The sequence below is a fragment of the Lemur catta genome, chromosome 3, assembly GCF_020740605.2.
Source record: "Lemur catta isolate mLemCat1 chromosome 3, mLemCat1.pri, whole genome shotgun sequence".
Taxonomy (NCBI): Eukaryota; Metazoa; Chordata; class Mammalia; order Primates; family Lemuridae; genus Lemur; species Lemur catta.
Genome location: NC_059130.1, coordinates 124,932,457 through 124,949,618, shown reverse-complemented (window position 1 = coordinate 124,949,618; position 17,162 = coordinate 124,932,457). Strand labels below are relative to the sequence as shown.

General features: G+C 63.5%; 1 protein-coding gene across 1 annotated transcript in view; it reads left to right on the top strand.

The window, feature by feature from the left end:
- The window catches only part of PRDM16 (PR/SET domain 16), a 309,045-nt gene extending 292,348 nt beyond the window's left edge, over nucleotides 1-16,697 (top strand). Inside the window, exons 11-17 of the mRNA XM_045548704.1 lie at nucleotides 871-1,040; nucleotides 1,641-1,718; nucleotides 7,397-7,566; nucleotides 7,839-8,013; nucleotides 11,876-12,112; nucleotides 12,826-13,000; nucleotides 14,279-16,697. Coding sequence (XP_045404660.1) covers nucleotides 871-1,040; nucleotides 1,641-1,718; nucleotides 7,397-7,566; nucleotides 7,839-8,013; nucleotides 11,876-12,112; nucleotides 12,826-13,000; nucleotides 14,279-14,413 — 1,140 coding nt within the window. The 3' untranslated portion in view covers nucleotides 14,414-16,697. The remainder of the gene's footprint in view (nucleotides 1-870; nucleotides 1,041-1,640; nucleotides 1,719-7,396; nucleotides 7,567-7,838; nucleotides 8,014-11,875; nucleotides 12,113-12,825; nucleotides 13,001-14,278) is intronic.
- Nucleotides 16,698-17,162: the final 465 nt, after the last annotated feature.

Sequence of the window (17,162 nt, the reverse complement as noted above, 5' to 3'; positions counted from 1 at the left end):
GCCCCCGCCCTTGGGAGCTGTTCCCGCTTGTCAAGGGGAGCGGGGGCTGGGCGAGGCGCTGCTGACACCTGAGCGGCTGGCCAGCCCCTCCCCCTCCTGTCACCAACACGGAGGCGCAGTCTGGGACTCTGATCAGAACTCGGCCCACGGGGGCCGGGGAAGAGCCCGATCTGTGCTCCCCTCTCCTCGAGCAAGCGCGTGGCGTCTCCAGGGAGCAGAGAAGCAGCTGCTTCTGCCCCTGCCAACTTGCGCTGGGTGGTGCGGCCGTGGAGTTACTGTTTTGGACGTTTCGTTCATATCCGGCCACGCAGAGGCCACTGAGTCCCTCCTCAGCGCTTGGCCTGCAATTGTGGCGAGTGCCACCTGGTGGCAGTGCCGCCTCAAGCCCACCGCGTGTGTTTTGAGCTGAGATTCGGGTTGCTCTTTACTTTTCAAGACTAAAAAACAAACAGAACAAAAAAAAACAAAAAGTGATTCTGAGTTTAACCCAAACTGGCCAATCAGGAGTGCTGGCCAGGGGTCGAGCCAGCTGGGCGTCGCTGGCCCAGGTCAAAGTAAGGGTTGGGTGGTCACCGAGATTCGTGGTCTGCCGCGCTCAGCTCCCACCCAAGCCAGGCAGAGGCCGGTTGTTGAGGTCGGTTCCAGCTCCCGGGCCAGGTGCTGGCCGGTGGCGGCGCACAGGGACACGCAAGAGCAAGGCTGCACATAGAAGGCGAAAGAATCCAACCCTGTGGCCAAGAAGATGCCAGGAACCCTGGCTCCGGTGACCCGAGTGTGCGCCACGCTGGGTCTGAGGCTCCCGGGTGCCCGTGAGGGTGGGACACGGGACAGCTCGGCCGTTCCTAACCTCTCCCCCTCTTGCGCCAGCAGATGTCCGCCATCGAAACCATGACGGAGAAGCTGGAGAGCTTCACAGCCATGAAGGCTGCCGCGGGCAGCTCCCTGCAGCCCCTCCCCCACCATCCCTTCAACTTCCGGTCCCCGCCCCCGACGCTCTCGGACCCCATCCTCAGGAAGGGCAAGGAGCGGTACACCTGCAGGTGCGGCGCCCAGGTGCTGGCAGGGCGGCCTGGCGGGGGCTCTGGTGCCGAGTGGTGGCATGAACTTGTGCTTCTAGGAAAGTTCAGGGGCCGTGGCCACCTTGCAGTGCGGCTGCTTGAGGCCCCTGTCCCCAGATAAGTGGGGGTCCTCCCCGGCCCCTCCAAGCTGTGCTCACGTGAGCTCAAGGCAATGCCACCTCGCCAGGCCCGTCTGAATTCGGAAGGACCAAGGCCGAGGCGCACTGGGCGGTGTCACTCAGCCCAGGAGGGGACAGGACGCCCGACGCGGCAGCTTTTGCCAATTTCCGCAGTGTTGGGAAGACTCTCCGGCCCCCTCCCCAGCTGGTGGGGGCCCGTCCAGCCCGTCTGGGCCGGCTCTCTCCACTGTGGGGCCGAGGGCTGAGCTACTGCGGGGACCAGGCCCGGCCCATGCCGGTTACTCTGGAAACTGAGGCTGGGCTCCCGGGCTGAGGAAGAGGTTGGGAACCTGCGTGCGGGGCAGGGCCACCTGTGCACCAGGCAGGAGACGTGAGAGCTTTTCTGAGAACGGCAACATGAATCTCCCTGATGGCCCCTCGTGTCCCCCTTCCTCTGCTCCAGGTACTGTGGGAAGATCTTCCCCAGATCAGCGAACCTCACGAGACACCTGAGAACACACACCGGGGAGCAGCCGTACAGGTAGGAGCCGCGGTGCAGGTGGGGCCAGGGCCGCCTGCCCTGGTGCTCTGTGGGCTCCGCTCCTGGAGCAGACACGGCCTCCCCAGGGGCCCGGGCGGAGTCGGGGCCACGGCAAGGGCAGCGGGGGGGCCAGGGTGCTGGTGTGGAGACCTTGGGCCTGGTCAGTCTCTGGACCCGCCCTCCTGGGGTGTGGGAAGGACGAGGCGGCCGGTCCCCAGGAACCTCCTACTCACAAAGGCGGGAGCCAGGGAGCAGCTCTTCGCCTGCCCTGGGCTCTCCACGGGGGCAGGGCCCAGAGGTAGAGGTTGACCCAAAGCCAGGGCCCCGGGGGTCTGTGTGGGGGGAAGCTCAGCTTCACCACACCCAGCCCAACTCCCAGCACCTCACCCCACCCGAGGTGGCGGACCAGGGAGCGGGCCGAGGGCAGGGAGGGAGCTCCGGGCAAACGCAGGGCCTGGGTGCCCCATATTCTGTCCCTGCGGCAGCCCTGGAAGGGAGGCCACACATCTGCTCCTGAGATCCCGCCTCCGCCCCCTGGGCTGCCCCAGAGAAGCAGCCACATGGCACGGTGGGGGGGGGGTGGAGTCATTGAGCCTGGGCTCCCAACAGCCTCCCAACAGGGCTTGTCAGCCCCTGTCAACGACGAGGGCCCCGAGGCTCAGAGAAGCCCTGCAACTCGCCTGGGGTCGAGCCACGGCCACTCCCGCTGACCCCTGTGGCCGCAGGAGAGCCCTGTTCTCTTTGTCTCTGGGCTGCAGAAGGGCCGAGCTGGTGCCCTGAGTGCCTGGGTCCTGCCCAGGGGGGCCTGGGAGTTGGCATTTTGAACAAGAGCCGCAGGCGGTTGTAGCCGTGAGCACCACAGGGCGATGCTAGTTGTGTGCCAGGACAAGTCCAGCAACACACGCCGGATGTGTCCGGCTCACGGAAGCCACTGGGAATAGAGAGTAGCGTGGCTTTAAGTGGACGGCGTGAGGTTTCTGTACTCTGGCCACACAGGGCTTGGGGTCACGGGAAGTGACCACACGCCAATCCAGGCCCTGGGGCTCGGTGTGTGTCTCCATCCCAGGGAGGGAGGCCACCCGGGCACCTGCCTGCGTCGCGGTCACAGCCCCACTCTCAGAGCAAGCGTGTCTGACCCGGGGCGGGGCTGTCCTGCAGGTGAACGACAGCTCCTGCCACCTACCCGCTATCTGCTAGTGTCCCCAGTGCTCCCCAGCGCACGGCCGCCCGTCCACTCTCCGAAACGTGGTAATTTAGGACGCAACAAAGGCAGCGGCACAGAGATTTATTTGGTCTGGTCCCTCCCAGAAACGAGCCTTGTGTTTTGTCGGTAACGAGAGCCGACTTCTGGACAGTGTTGCCTGCTAAGAGCCCCCAGAGGGCCGGGCTGTGTTTATGGAGGAATTTAATTATCATTGATTTCTTTTGCTCTCTCCAATCTGTGAGTTTCGACTTTGGTAACAATAATTGCTTTGCAAGTTTGTGTTGCAAATCCTGACTTTATCTGGCCCGAGGCAGGCCTGTGCGGGGTGTGGAGCGTGCAGCTGGCCTTTTGATACCGCTGGTGGTTGCCGGGCTCGCTTTGATAGTCGGAAGGATTTCAAGCTGCAAGAGGAAAACGCGGGTCTGTCCCCAGAAGCCCACTGTGCCGCCACCCCCACGCCCTCGCCTGCAGGGTGTGAGCCCTGCCTCGGTGCCGGCACCGAGTCCGTGGGCTGCTCGGGCGTGTGCACCTGGGGAAGCCGGGCTACGCGGCCCTCGCGAGCGGGCGGAAGTGGGGCCGCCATGGTTGCTGCAGTGACGGGTGATCACACGACGCCGCACTGGAGGTCTCTTCCTTTCAAGTCCTTGCCTCAGATGATCTAAAATCATTCAGAATGTGTGGCAGAGCCCTGAGGTGGGGAGAAGAAAGACCCTTTAGTGTGGCAAGTACGTTTCCTGGGGGAAGGCAAACCTCCCACCCGCCAGGCCCACCCGAGAGCGGTTGCGGGCGCTCGGCCTCTCCTGGCCTGGAGGACGAGGTGCCGTGAATGTCACTCGTAAAAAAGGAAGCGTGTGGGCTCCGTGGGATTCGGGCTGCAGACTTAGAAACTGAACAGGGAATGAGGGGCCTCTTCCCAGCATCGTCCTGGCAGCAAGGTCAGGGGTCCTCCGGGATGCCGCCTGGGGGAGCCTTCGTGGGCCGGCCTGGGGGCTCCTGGGGGGACCTGGGGTCCCGCGCCTCACGCCCCCCGTCTGCAGCTGTCCCCGAATTCCTGCCAGGTTCCCATCCTGCCTGCCGTGTGAAGGGCGTCAGTCATGTTTCCATGGGGGCCACAGGCTAGACACGCCCTCCTCTTTCTCAGTTTACTTTTAGGGCTGGGTTTCCAAGTATGTTCTTTCTCTTCCCCCGCTTTTGCAGTTACTCTCCACGGTGGCTGGGGGTGGCCCCCTGGATCCCAGGGACATGCTGCTGCCCAGGCTGGTTCTCCGACGCCCGGGGCTCTGGGGCTCAGGGCTGGCCTTGTCACACCCCGCCCCCTGCCCCGCCCGCAGTCTGCACCGTGGCGGGCGTCCCTGGGAGCAGAGTGACGCGGTCGCAGCTCGGCCTTTTCAGAGCCTCCACGGCCGGCTGCTCTGTGTCCTCGTCCCGTCTGGAGCTCGGTGGCCTGTTGTTTTATGTGGCGCAGCTATAAATTTCACCAGCCACTTGTCAGCTTATTTACAACGCGAGTCCCAGCTGCTCGCAGAACTCTGCTCCCAGAAGCCCAGGGCTCACTGCTCCCCTAAGTTTCTGACCGACTTCTCTGTCCGGGCCATTTATTTAGATTAGAAACAGGAGAGGTCGCACTCGGGACTCTGTGACCCAATTGAAGGCACAGCCCCTCCCGCCCTGCGGGCCCCAGAGCGTCTCGCCAGGGACCTGCCCTCCTGTGCGTGGACCGGCCTCTCGCACAACCCGGCTTCTGGCTGCGAACGCCCCCACTCCGAGGTCATGCAGGAGCCATTAGGTGGGGTTTGTCGGAGGGTCCCCGCATTCCCAGGGAAACCAGGAACTGAACTCCCTGTGTGTGAGCACAGAGACAGACAGACAGACGGCCGGCGGGCACCGCTCCACCCCCCAGGAGCCTCTTGTTGGGCAGGGGCTGAACCCCCAGCCCAGCAGCTTGGCCTCGCCTCTGGTCTGGAGCTGCAAAGTCACGTCTGTCCTTCTCGAGAGCCCACCCTAACGAGCAGGGCGGCCTGGGGTCCTGGCGCCGTCGGGTGCTATGAGTTGAAGCGTGTGTTGGGATGAGGGAGGCGAGACCGTGCACTTGGGATGTGAAATTCCTCCGCTCCGAACTGTCGTGTGGGGGGTCAGGTGGGGGCCCCAAAGCGTCCCCCACCCAGCAGCTGGGAGGGCTGGAGCCTGAGCTGAACCCCTCTGTCACCGCACAGGCCCAGAGAGACAGGACGGCTGGGGCCTCCCGGTGCGGCTGTGCGGGTGGCAGGTCCCAGGCTGCGGAAGGAACCCGCTGCTCCCCTGGTGGCCGGGGCAGCCCAGCTGAGCTCAGGGGAAGCGGGGGCCCCACGGTGAGGCCTAGGCCAGGCCCCTGGGGCTGGGGCTCACAGGAGGCTGAGGGTCATTTCAGAGGAGCCCAGGGACCACGCTGTTCTTTGCTGGCTACAGAGGAGGGGCCGGATGGGCCTGGCCTCAGGCGGAGGTTCGGGAACCAAATGAATGAAGCCCCAGAATGGCACCATGGTGGTTCTCGGGAGGCGGAAGTGAGGGATTTGGGGCAGCTGCGGCCCAGCCTGGGAGAAGGCCCTGGGCAAGAGGGGGTCCTTCCATTAGGGCTACGCCACCTGTTCTCTAGGGGACCCTTTATTAAACTTCCTAGGTTTTGTCAGGCGACTTGGGAGGCAGGTGTGGGGACTCCCAGGCTCTGAAGCTCCAAGGACAGTGTTTCACGTAGCTGCCACCCCTTCATGTGGGGAATGCTCGGCTCCTGGGCCAGGGTGACACCCCGAGGGCGTGGGGGCTAACGTGTCCCGCCCAGGGAGGCCCCTGAGGGTGCGATGACCGGACGGTTTGCCTCTGGTATGGAAAACACAGGGCCACCCTCCTGGTCTGGGAGGCCAGGGCTCCCCAGGTGTCCTCAGGCTTGTCCCTGTCCACGTGAGCCACCCTGGAGCAGGTCACCAGCACCAACTGGGAGTGGGGGCTTGGGGAGTCCTGGCCCTGCTGCAGGAATGCAAGGCCGCCGCGTTTAGGACAGCCACGCCCCTTCTGGGTGAACGAGCCTCCACCGTGTGCCCCCTAAGCCTCCCTGCACGGGCCGCGGCTGCCAAAAAGCTCAGCCCCCTGAGCTTCTGCAGCCCTGGATTGCTGTGCGTTGTGCTGTGGGCACAGTACAGCATGTTTTGTTTTCAAAATATGAAAATGCACCATCACACGAACTAAATTTCCAAGTGCTGTGTGCCTCTGAGACCCAGGTGCGCACCCCAGGGGGTTTCTGGTGGCCAGGTGCTCACACAGGTGTGAGTGCGCACGAGTGTGCATGTGTGCACACACACTGTTGTACACACATGCTCTGCACGCGTGTGTGTCAGGGTTCCCAGTGCCATCACCCAGCTGGGTGCACGCCCCGTGGGAGGGGCCCTCAGTGAGCCCCCGGCTCCGTGTGGCCCCACGGCAGGGACCCCGCCCCCTTCTGCAGGCAGCACGCAGCCTCTGCAAAGCCCGGAAGGCTCATTGTTAGCTCTCCCTCCCCGGCCCAGCTCTGCCTTTGTCTCACCCATCTTGCTGCTCAGGTCCCGGCTCTCAGCCCCCCAGGGAACCCCCTTCCCCTGCTTTGGGGCCACCGCGTGCGGTTGTGAAGGTCATGTCCCGCACACGGGCCCCACACCGGCCACTCACCATGCACCACTCACATGGCAGACGCCCTTGTTGTTGCTGTGACAGTTTTCTGGCGGATGAAGGGCCTTGCTCTCATAGACTCGGATGTCCTGATAATATTTGGCCGGAGGCTGTGGAAGCATCCAGAGGGAGGGGCACCCCCTTCTGAATTTCCCAGGCAGCCCTGGCCACCCCCGCAGAGCGGGGCAAAGAGCAACTGAGCGATGGAGCTAGCGGTGCCCTGAGGGGTCCGTGTGGTCCTGACATCTGAGCAGGTGGCCCAGCTGCAGACCCCCACCCACCTTCCGGCAGTTAAGAGCCGTGGGTGGCCTCTGCCCCCTAGTCAGTGGGTTGGTGAGCTGAGCCCCGAGTGAGACAGACCTGCCCACCGGCCCAGCTACCCGGGGCACCAGGAGGGAAGGATTCGGGGAGCAGCGTCCCAGCCCCTGCCCGGCTGTCCGTCTGTGGTGCAAGGACGCCCTCTTGAGGCTGCCTGGGGCATGTCGTCCCCCAGCGGCAGACCTGCTGGCCTGGGGCCGGCTGCAGGATGCTGACAGCAGAGGGCCAGAGAGGAGGGTCTGGGCACCACACACCCGGGGCACAGACAGGGCACATTCAGGCAGATCCGCCACCCACAGGACGACAGGGAGGCCGAGCACCTGCTGCTTTAAACCAGGCTGTTTCTAGGGACACCTGCCCTGTGACGCCTGCTGGGGCTCTAAAGCCAGTGCCTTAGGGGCACCGCAGGGGGCACGGCTGTGGGCGGGGGCAGCGGCGTAGCCCCTTCCCACCACCTCTGCGGCCCGCCTGTGCCTTCCAGGTGCAAGTACTGTGACCGCTCCTTCAGCATCTCCTCCAACCTGCAGCGGCACGTCCGGAACATCCACAACAAGGAGAAGCCTTTCAAGTGCCACCTGTGCAACAGGTGCTTTGGGCAGCAGACCAACCTGGACAGGCACCTCAAGAAGCACGAGCACGAGAACGTGCCAGGTGGGCGCCCACGGCAGGGGCGGGCTGGTGGGACCCCTGTCCCCAGAGCACCCACAGGGCAGGCCCTGCAGAGCAAGCGTGCACGTGTGCGGAGAGGGAGGCAGGGCCACGTGCTGGGTCTAGGGAACGCCGACAGGCACTCCTCAAACTGTTAAAGAGAACCCGAGAGCACCCCAAATACGCGCTGTCCATGCTGACAGCCGGGCCAGCCGGCCCCGAGGGGGAGGGGTTCCGCTGAGGGGTGCGCCCTGACGCCCCTGCCCTGTCCGCAGTGAGCCAGCACACCGGGGTCCTCACCAACCACCTGGGCACCAGCGCCTCCTCCCCCACCTCCGAGTCGGACAACCACGCACTTTTAGACGAGAAGGAAGACTCCTATTTCTCTGAAATCAGGAACTTTATTGCCAATAGTGAGATGAACCAAGTGTCATCGCGAACAGACAAACGGTAAGAAACCCGTCCCGGCCCGGGGAGGTCTGCACCCAGCATCCCATGGGCCACCCTCAGAGCACGTACTCCTCCACCCCACACCAGCCCCCAGCACACCCGGGTGGGGACCAAGGGCCCAGCAGCAGAGGGTGAGCCCCCTGGGCTCTATGAAGCTGGGGAGGGGAGAGGGTGACAACAGTTGGCACCCCGAGCTGCAGCACAGTGCCCAGCACCAGGCGGAGTGGCAGCCGCTGTCGTCCGGCCTCCCTGTTAACAGCTGCGTGTGCGACGTGCCAGCCAAGTGGGGGCCCCTGCTGTAGGCAGCGCGGGGCCTCTGAAACTCAAGGGCATTTCGGTTTAATTGGAGGCACCAATGGTTTCCAACCAAGAATGCTGCACCTTTAAACACGCACGTACACACATGCACACACATGCACATGTGCATAGACACATGTACTTGCACACGGGTGCACATGCACCATACACAGGTGCACGTGTATGTGTGGGGCCATACATGTGCAAGTGTGTGCATATGTACACATACATGTGCGTGTGTACATGTATACACATGCACATACACGGAGCAGCAGGAAAATAGCATAATTCAGACTGAGGAATGTGGGCAGGTGCTCTGTGCAACCCCAGGTCCCAGGGCTCAGCGTGTGTCTGGGGCCCCTTTCCCTGCAAGAACACTTCAAACCCCCGGGAAGAGGTTCGTGGGAAAAGCTAATACGGACCACCCGGCAGAGAACCAGAGAGGCTCCGAACCCTAAGAGGCCTCAGGATGCAATCCCCTAGTTCTGTAGAGGGGAAACTGAGGCCCACTGAACTGGGTGCCTGGTTCCAGTCCCATGGCCGGGCCCTTACCGCGATGGCCTTGGTGGGCTACGGCTCTTCAGCCACAGGGCCCGGCTCCCTCCCCACCCACCTCCAGGGCAGAGCTGCATCTTCCGTGTCACAGTTCTCCTCAGGGGGGACTGGGCACCTGTCCACGCAGTAAGTGGGGGGCCCTGGGGCTCTGTTTCTGGCTGCGCCACATCCGAATTCCACGCCCCTGGAAAGGTGACCTTACCTGTAGGGGCCTCGGCACCTTCATCCATCAGGGTCCGGGTGGGCCCAGAGGAGGGGACGGGGAGATACTGCTGGCTGTGGGCTGCTGTCCCCAAACCTGACTCCCACCTGGGTGGGACCCCACCAGCCCTGCAGCCCACAGAGTGCCCTGGCGTCCTGCTCTGGGCCCCAGGCACAGTGACCTGAAGGGACCTGAGAAGCGGCACTCTGAGGCCCTCCAGTGACAGCCACCTGCTCTGAGCAGCGTGGCCTCCACCTGCAGAGCAGGCTCGTGCTCCCCTGAGACCCACAGCCGTGCCCGGGGCGCATCCTCTCCCTGGAATCAAGCCCCTAAACGGAGGTGCCCGTGAGCCCCGAGCAGAGCCAGACAAGGACAAACGAGGATTGTCAATGGCGTCCTCACTGGGGTGGACCCAGGACCAGTGTGGTACCACACTCCTGAGCCGCCGGGGGACAGCAAGGCCTCCACGCTCAGAGCCGGGGTGGCAGGTGGGCCATGCTCCTCAAGCCCCTCTGGACAGAGATGCTGTTTCCAGAAGGACGAGGCCGGCCGGGCCTCCCGGCACGTGGAACAAAAAGAGAACAGGCACCATCGTCACCTTTGTCACCATCGTCTCTGCCATGGGGCGTTTCAGTCAGGGCTGTCCCCACAGGGCAGGGGGAGGCTGCTGCAGGTCCCTCAGGACATTGGCGGCAGAGCTGGGCCCCAGCCCAGGCCCTCAGGCAGCCTGGCTGCTGCGGGCGGTGCCATGGCCCAGCCGGGCTCGTCCTGAGAGCCAGGGGGACACGGGAGGCTCATTGTCATCCGAAGTGAGGCCACGGGCAAGGTGGATGTTAACCGGCCGGTCCTCGTGGATGCGGACAGCCCCTCTTGGGCCAATGCTTCTGTGACCTGGTCCCCGTCCAGGGCCAGCTTCCTCCTGGGGCCCGTCAGTGGGAATTCGGGGCCCCTCAGGCTTCTTGGTCCTGTAGCCCCTCAGCCCCGTGTTGAACTGCGTCCCCTCAAACTTCACAAGCGAAGTCCTAACCCCGGAACCTCAGAAGGTGACGCTTTGGAGATGGGCCTTTACAGAGGCAGCTAAATTACAACGAGGCTGTCCTGGAGCAGAGCGGGCCTCGCCCAAGAGGACCGGGGTCCCTACGGAAGGGGACACTGGAGACGGATGTGCACGGGAGAGCACCCCACGGAGACGCAGGCAGAGACTGGGGCGACGTGTCCACAGCCAAGGTGGCCGAGACGGCCCGCGGCACCAGAAGCTGGGGAGAGGCCTGGCAGGGGCCGGCCCTGCCCACGCCTTGACTTCTGGCCTCCGGAGCTGGGAGAGAAGGAATCCCTGTTGCTTTAGGCCACCAGCCGGTGGTGCAGCCCCAGCCGGGGCCACTGTCCCCGCCAGACTCCACCCGTCAGTGAGCAGATATTCTGGGTGGGGGGAGGGGCAGCAGCCATAAAGGTCTCTTTGCCCTCAGTCCCTGCTCCCAAGTAGCGGCATCATCGACACGCCCGTCCAGGCCACCGGGTGTGGTTTAGTGGCACATGGCATGTGGTGAACCTGACCTCAGAGCCGCATCAGGGCTCTCCCGCCCACACGGTCCCATCCTTGGGGTGGACTGTAAGGGACTCTCGTGTCACCAAGAGGCCAAGCCCCTGCCCAAGGTCACCCCACCAAGAGCCCGGGCGAGAGGCAGGCCCCGGGTCCCAACACAGGGATCAGCGACAGGGGAAACTGGCTGAGCCTGAAACCTGTTGAGGGTCTGCCCGTCCTGGAAGGCGGATCAGGTGTCAGCGGCTCATGCTGTCACCTGCAAAGACAGGAAGTGGAGACGTGTGTCTGCCGACCCAGGAGCTCGGGGTCCCCCGCAGCCCCGTCCTGTGCACGTGGGGGCGTCCAGCCACAGCTATGTTGGTGGCTGATTGCCCAGAGAGGCCGCCACCACCTGCTCTGATGCCAAGAACAGGACCCCGCGCCCCCCGATAGCGTGGTGCATCCCGGGGTGGCCGTGGACAGTCCCCTGGGCTGAGCAAAGACGAGGAGGAGTGGGCTCCGGGCCCCGAATATGGGACTCTGAAGTGTCACGCGCCCTGGTCTCACCGCTCTGCCCAGTGGCCCAGGGCTCCCACTGGGCTCAGCTTGTGGTCGTGGACGTGAGGGTGAACCAGACTCCAGGGGCGCTCTCTGGGAGAAGGGAGAGCCCCCACTCTCACTGGTGTGCGTTTTTCCTTTTCTCTTCAATAATGAGCAACCGGGGCGGAAGTCCTATGGCTGCAGTGACCTGGGGGGAAGGGACTGGGGTCCGACCTGGGCTGCAGGGGAGTCCATGCGGCTCTGAAGCACACTCGTCCTGCCGGCTGCAGACTTGACGACAGGCGGCCTTGAGCCCAGCCTCATGCTCCAGAACCCAGGAGCCCCCAGCCTCCCAGGCCAATGCCCGTGTCCTGGAGTCCTCTGGGCTGGCTGGAAAGAGCATGCATTGACTAGCACCCGAGGACACTCCTTGTGCAGTGGCCAACCCCAGTGCCAGTGCAGGGCCACCTTCCCCGAGGGCCCGGCCACTGTTTCTTCCCCGACACCCACACTTGCATGAGCCTCAGATGGCCCTGGCATCCACTCTGGCATGACAGAGCCACTGTTGTGTGGCCCTGCCCCTGCCACCCTCAGTGCTGGTCCTCCCCTCCTGGGATCTCCCACGGCCTCCACTACTGTCACTCTGCAGGGATGGTGGCCGGGCCCAGGGAGGGACGAGTTGGCCCAGGACCCTCGTTCCATGCATTCCTGACCACCGATGCCAGCCTCCTCCCATGTCATTTTAGGCCGGACGTCCAGGACCTGGATGGCAACGCCCCGTGTCCGAGCTTGGCCAGTGGGAAGCCCCAGGATGCGGAGGAGGAGGAGGAGGATGACTTGGAGGAGGACGATGAGGACAGCCTGGCCGGGAAGTCGCAGGACGACACCGTGTCCCCCGCGCCCGAGCCCCAGGCCACCTATGAGGATGAGGAGGACGAGGAGCCACCCGCCTCCCTGGCCATGGGCTTTGACCACACCCGGAGGTGGGGGCGGCCGTGAGCTGGGGGACGCGTGGGGGGTCTGAGCACCGCCTGGGCGACCTCCCCGTCAGACACCCCAGCTGGGCGGGCTCGGCTCCTGCCCAGCAGGCGTCTGCACCTGGGGCCTCTGCAGGGCGAGGTCGGCCGGGCGTCGGGGCCCTCGGCCCCCCACAGCCCTGCAGGCTGGGAGCAGGTGCAGGGAAGAGCATTTCCCCGCTGAGCGGATGCAGAGGCCCCGGGTGCTGAGCACCCCGCCTGGAACTTGTGCTGGCCGGAGCCTTCCCCCACCCCCGTCCTGCCTGCCTGCCTGCCGCCTACTGCTGGCCCTAGTGATGCCCCCCAAGGTCCTCCTGGGGGAGGCCCTTTGGAGATGGCGCTTCCTGGACCGCTGCGTCCCGGGAGGAGGGGCCGTGGCCCCCCAGAGCTGCCAGGAGGCCCCTTCCCCGCCCTGTCACCCAGGGCCCGAGAACCGCCTGCTGCTGATGCGTGTGCACGCACCCACCACCTCCGGGGCCCCTGTCCACCCGCCCCCCGCATCCATGTGGCTTCCTGTCCAGGTGTCCGTGTGTCCGTGTGTCTGTCTCCTTGTGCATGTGGCTTGTAGAGGCGCCGTGGCAAGCATGCAGGCACGGAGCCGGGCGTGCGGCGTCAGAGAGGTGGCCAGAGGCCAGACCAGCTGACACCGGGCCCCTCCCTCTCCCTGGTCATTGGTGCAGGTTTATTGAGGAGCAAGAAGGCGGTCTGTTAGCTTTGGAGCCGATGCCGACCTTTGGGAAGGGGCTGGACCTCCGCAGAGCAGCTGAGGAAGCATTTGAAGTTAAAGATGTGCTTAATTCCACCTTAGACTCTGAGACTTTAAAACAGTCTCTGTGCAGGCAGGCTAAGAACCAGGTATGTGCCCGTCAGAGCCCCGCCCCACCTCCACCTGGCTCCGCAGCCGGGGGACACCCCAGTACGTGCCTCCCGCCGGGTCCGTCCTGCGCCTGGGGGAAGCTAGGACCACTGCCCCCACACCCACCACCCAGCGCCTCGGCTAGAGAGGGGCCCCGGCGACCGCGCCCTCCCGAAAGCTGGGAGGGGCTGGAAGCAGATGGCGGGGGGCGGGGCCCCACGCACAGCTCCCTCCAGAGGTGCTGGTGCACACGTAGGTGTGGGTCCCCTTCCCCTGGGCCCCAGAGAGGCACCCACGAGCAGGTTCCAGCCTGCCCAGCTGCCTCAGCCTCCCTGCCTCCCTCCCTCTCTGACCCGAGCCCAAGTGACCGGCAGCCCAAGCTTTTCCCAGGGGAAGCTGCCCAGTCAGGTGGTCCCTGCTTCCAAGCTGGAGCTGTGACCGAGGTCAGCAAGGGCCCCAGGTTTGGCCCCGGGCACTGCTTGTCTCCGCTCCGTAGGGTAGGTGGCCGCAGGACCCTGTTGGGGTCTCACCCAGCTCTCCGCTCCCCCCCAGAGGGGCCAGGCTCCCCCAGGTCTCAGCAAAAGCTGTCTGCATGTCTGTCTGCGTCTGTTACTAATTCTGTCCAGAGTGTTAACGCAGGTGGGGAGAGCCCTGGCCTTCCCCCCCCGCCACCCCTCCACCCCGCTAACCCGCACACGACGCTCCCAGCAGCCCCTGGGTCCCGGCACCTCATGCCCTGTGGCTTGGGCAGAGGGTGCCCCACGGACTAATGCCAGGAAACAACCTGGATTCCCCAGTAATCCCATCAGCTCTGAACGGCCACACGTCCCTTTCCCGGAAGTAACTCCGTGGTGTCACCATAGTCCGCAAAACAGACGTCTCCTGCCCCACCAGGCAGAGACTGACTCTTGCAGGCACGGAGGTCTCGGCGGAAACTGCCTGCGAGTCCCAGGGCCCTCCTGGACCAGACACGTGTGCACACGGCTTTGCCGGTCACTAGGCAGAGGCAGCGGCGGGAGGGAGGGTGGCTGCGGGGGTGCACCCGAAAGGGGCCGAGGGAACCCGTGGGCAGGGCCGCAGGTCTTGGCGTCACTCTGGGCGGGAGGCAGCCTCCCCCCTCCTTGTTCTCACACCCCCTTGCGTCTCCCTCCTTCAGGTGGGGGCAGAATCGGCCCCCGTGGTGGCCTTGCCCTCCCCCGGCGGACCAGGCACCCGGGAGGTGGGGGAGGGGCGAGGTACCCCCGGCTCACGGTCCCCCGTGTCGTCCTCTTCCCCAGGCGTACGCAATGATGCTGTCTCTTGCTGAGGACGCTCCTGTCCACACCCCGGCCCAGGGCTCTCTGGACGCCTGGCTGAGCCTCACGGGGGCCACGGCGGAGCCCAGAGCCTTTAACCCCATCAACCACCTCTGACGGCCGGGAGGCCCTGGGGTCAGAGTCCAGAGCGAGGGCACCAGCTTGGACGGCAGCGGCCAGGCCGGCCAGAGCCCCGCGCACCTGCCCGGGCCCACTCCTCGGCCTCCACGCCCCACCCCCGCAGCTCAGTTCTGACTCTTCCAGCGAAAACTCAGACCCGAAAGTTCCGGAAGCAGCTGCAGAGCTTCACCGTCACCTGGGACGGTCCTGAGAACACTGCTCGGTCGGTCCAGCTCACGCCGTCCGGGACCACCCTCAGAAGCGGCCACGCAGAACCAGCCCGGCGGGCGAGCGGGACCTTGACCCCAATGGGAAGCGGAAGGCAGCGGATGGACGCGGAGTGCTCCAGAGAGAAGGATCTCGCCAGTGATTTTTATAACGAAAATGGCAAGAATAACCTTTTTGGTAACCTTATTGACTACAGAGTCTATTTAAGCATGTGGTTTTAAAAATAGACAGTATTTTTTAAAAATCAAAAAAATGACTTGCAAATTGTTTTTTAAAAGTAATTTTGCATTGCTTTGAAATTTCAGCTTATTTGCAAACCCAAGTCTGCCTAGGAGCCAGCACTGTGCTTGGGTGTGTTCTTTATACTGTAGATAACGGAGAAATTTTCTATCTCTGACCTGTTTGTATAAGCCAAGGTGATCCCAGAGGCAGAGCAAGGGGCCTGGGGCCGCTGCTGTGAGCAGTGTGCGGACTCTACCAGGAATTCGGAGACCCGGTGGCCTGAGCTGCAGGCTCGTCCGGCAGGGGCTGGAGGCAGGTGGCGTTCGTGCTGGGGGTCCCCACGTGGCCTCCAGAGGAGACCACAGGCCCCCACCCGAAACCCTCCAATTGTATGGGGAAGTCGGGGCCGTGGCGCCCGCCCTCCACACAAGGGTGTGGCTGGGCCCTCCTCTTCCCACCATCCTGGGCCTGTGCCTCGGTCACCCCCAAGCTGGCCCTTCCGAAGGCAGGGCCCGGCCACGTCCTGGGGCTCCAGCCTCCCACCCGCGGCTGCCCCGGGGACCCTCCCCGGTCCACCGCTCCAGGCCGCCGAGCTCCGCCTGTGCCTGAGACTCCAGACCGCGACGCCAGCGCCACGTCCGCCCTCCGCGCAGGTTGTCGGGAGCTCACGCGCAGATGGGCGTCCAGGGGACCCGCCGGGAAGAGCAGAGACAGACAGCGCGGCCCTGGCGACTGGCGCCTCCTTCCCGGGACACATCTGCCTCTCCGTCCGGACAGGCTTTAAGTTATTCCCATAGGGGCCAATTTCAAATGATAATTTTTTTCCCTGATGGAATTTACCTTAATCTGTATATACCTTGTAATTTTTTCTAATTCGTTTCTTTTCTTATTTTATTTCTTCTTTAACAGTATTTTTGGCATTAGACATTCTTATTGTGAAGAAATAATGTTAATATAAGTATCTAGTGAAGGACCAAAACCGCGTGATAAGGTCGTGTGTCGTGTGGCCGCTGTCCAGGGAGTGGGGCGGTTTCTGATGTGCCAAATACCCCGCCCGCCCCGGGAATCCTGCTGTCTCTGCTGCCATTTTCCAGACAATCATGTGTTTTTGTTAAATTTGCGTTTCAGTTGCATTTAAGACAAGTGTTCTATTTATTTCTTTTATTGTTTGGAAGAAAAGATGATAATAGTGTCCCAACATGAAGAGAAAAAATTGCCTAAGTTGCCCTTTGAAAAAAGAAAAAAAAAAAAAGAGCAGAAATCCAAACAGGGATGGCGCGAGCCACGTTGGTGTGGATCTGTGTCCCGCTGTGGACGTCTCCACAGTGTCTGTCCCTGGGGCCACCGGAAGTGTCCAAACGGGCGGGTTCCGTGCCCATCCCAGCCGCTCCAGGCCAAAGACAATCGTCTCTGTAGGTGCGGGGCGTCCCGGCTCACCCCGGAGACCCGCGACGGAAGTTCCTGCAGGTCCTGCAAGCCCCCGGCTCCAGCGGAAGGACCCACGCTGGCCACGTCCGCACAGGGCGGAAGGACGGGGACTGCCTGCACGTGCACTGAGGCCACGCGTGGACTGGAAGGACACCCTCGGACGGCCGGGGGAGCTGTGTGCGGGGAGAGGGCCTGGGCCACGTCGGTAAGGGTTTAGGATTTGCAAACACAACTGCTGGATCCTCCGCGAGCATCCGTGATGTTCCTGGGTCAGACCCACCAGGATCGCGTAGGAATTTCCCACTTCCCCTTGACCTAGACGGGATTCTTGTAAAAATTCAGCCTCAGATATAAACACCCCATTTCTGTAAACCCAAATTATATGATTTCTTCTTCGAAAGAGTAAGGCGTGTGCTTTTTTTTGCGATGTGACTCTCTCTCTCTGAAGGGGGGAGTGTGGCCGGATGGAACCTGAGTGTGTCCCTTCAGCAGCAGCAGGACAGGGAAGGGCATTCCCCTCGGCCCTCGGATTTCCTGGTCAGACTCTGTCACTTCGGGCCGATCTTCACGCGCATTCTCTGTTCTCTTACCGTTCTGTTCTTCTGCCTTCCTCGGAATCCCGGTGACACATTTTAAGTCCTATCTTTGTCCCCTGAACATGGTGGTGGGGAGCCCAGCTGCTCCCCAACACTCAGTGCCCCGGGCCCCGGCACCTGGCGTTTCCAGGGGGCTCTGTCCTTGGGCCCCTGACAGGAAAGCACTTACTCCCGGTGCTGGTGCACCCCTGAAACACCTGGCATCGCGCGGGCCCCCGCGGCCTGGCTGGTCTCTGCCCCGGGGCCAGCCAGCCGTGCCAGCCCTCCCAGGC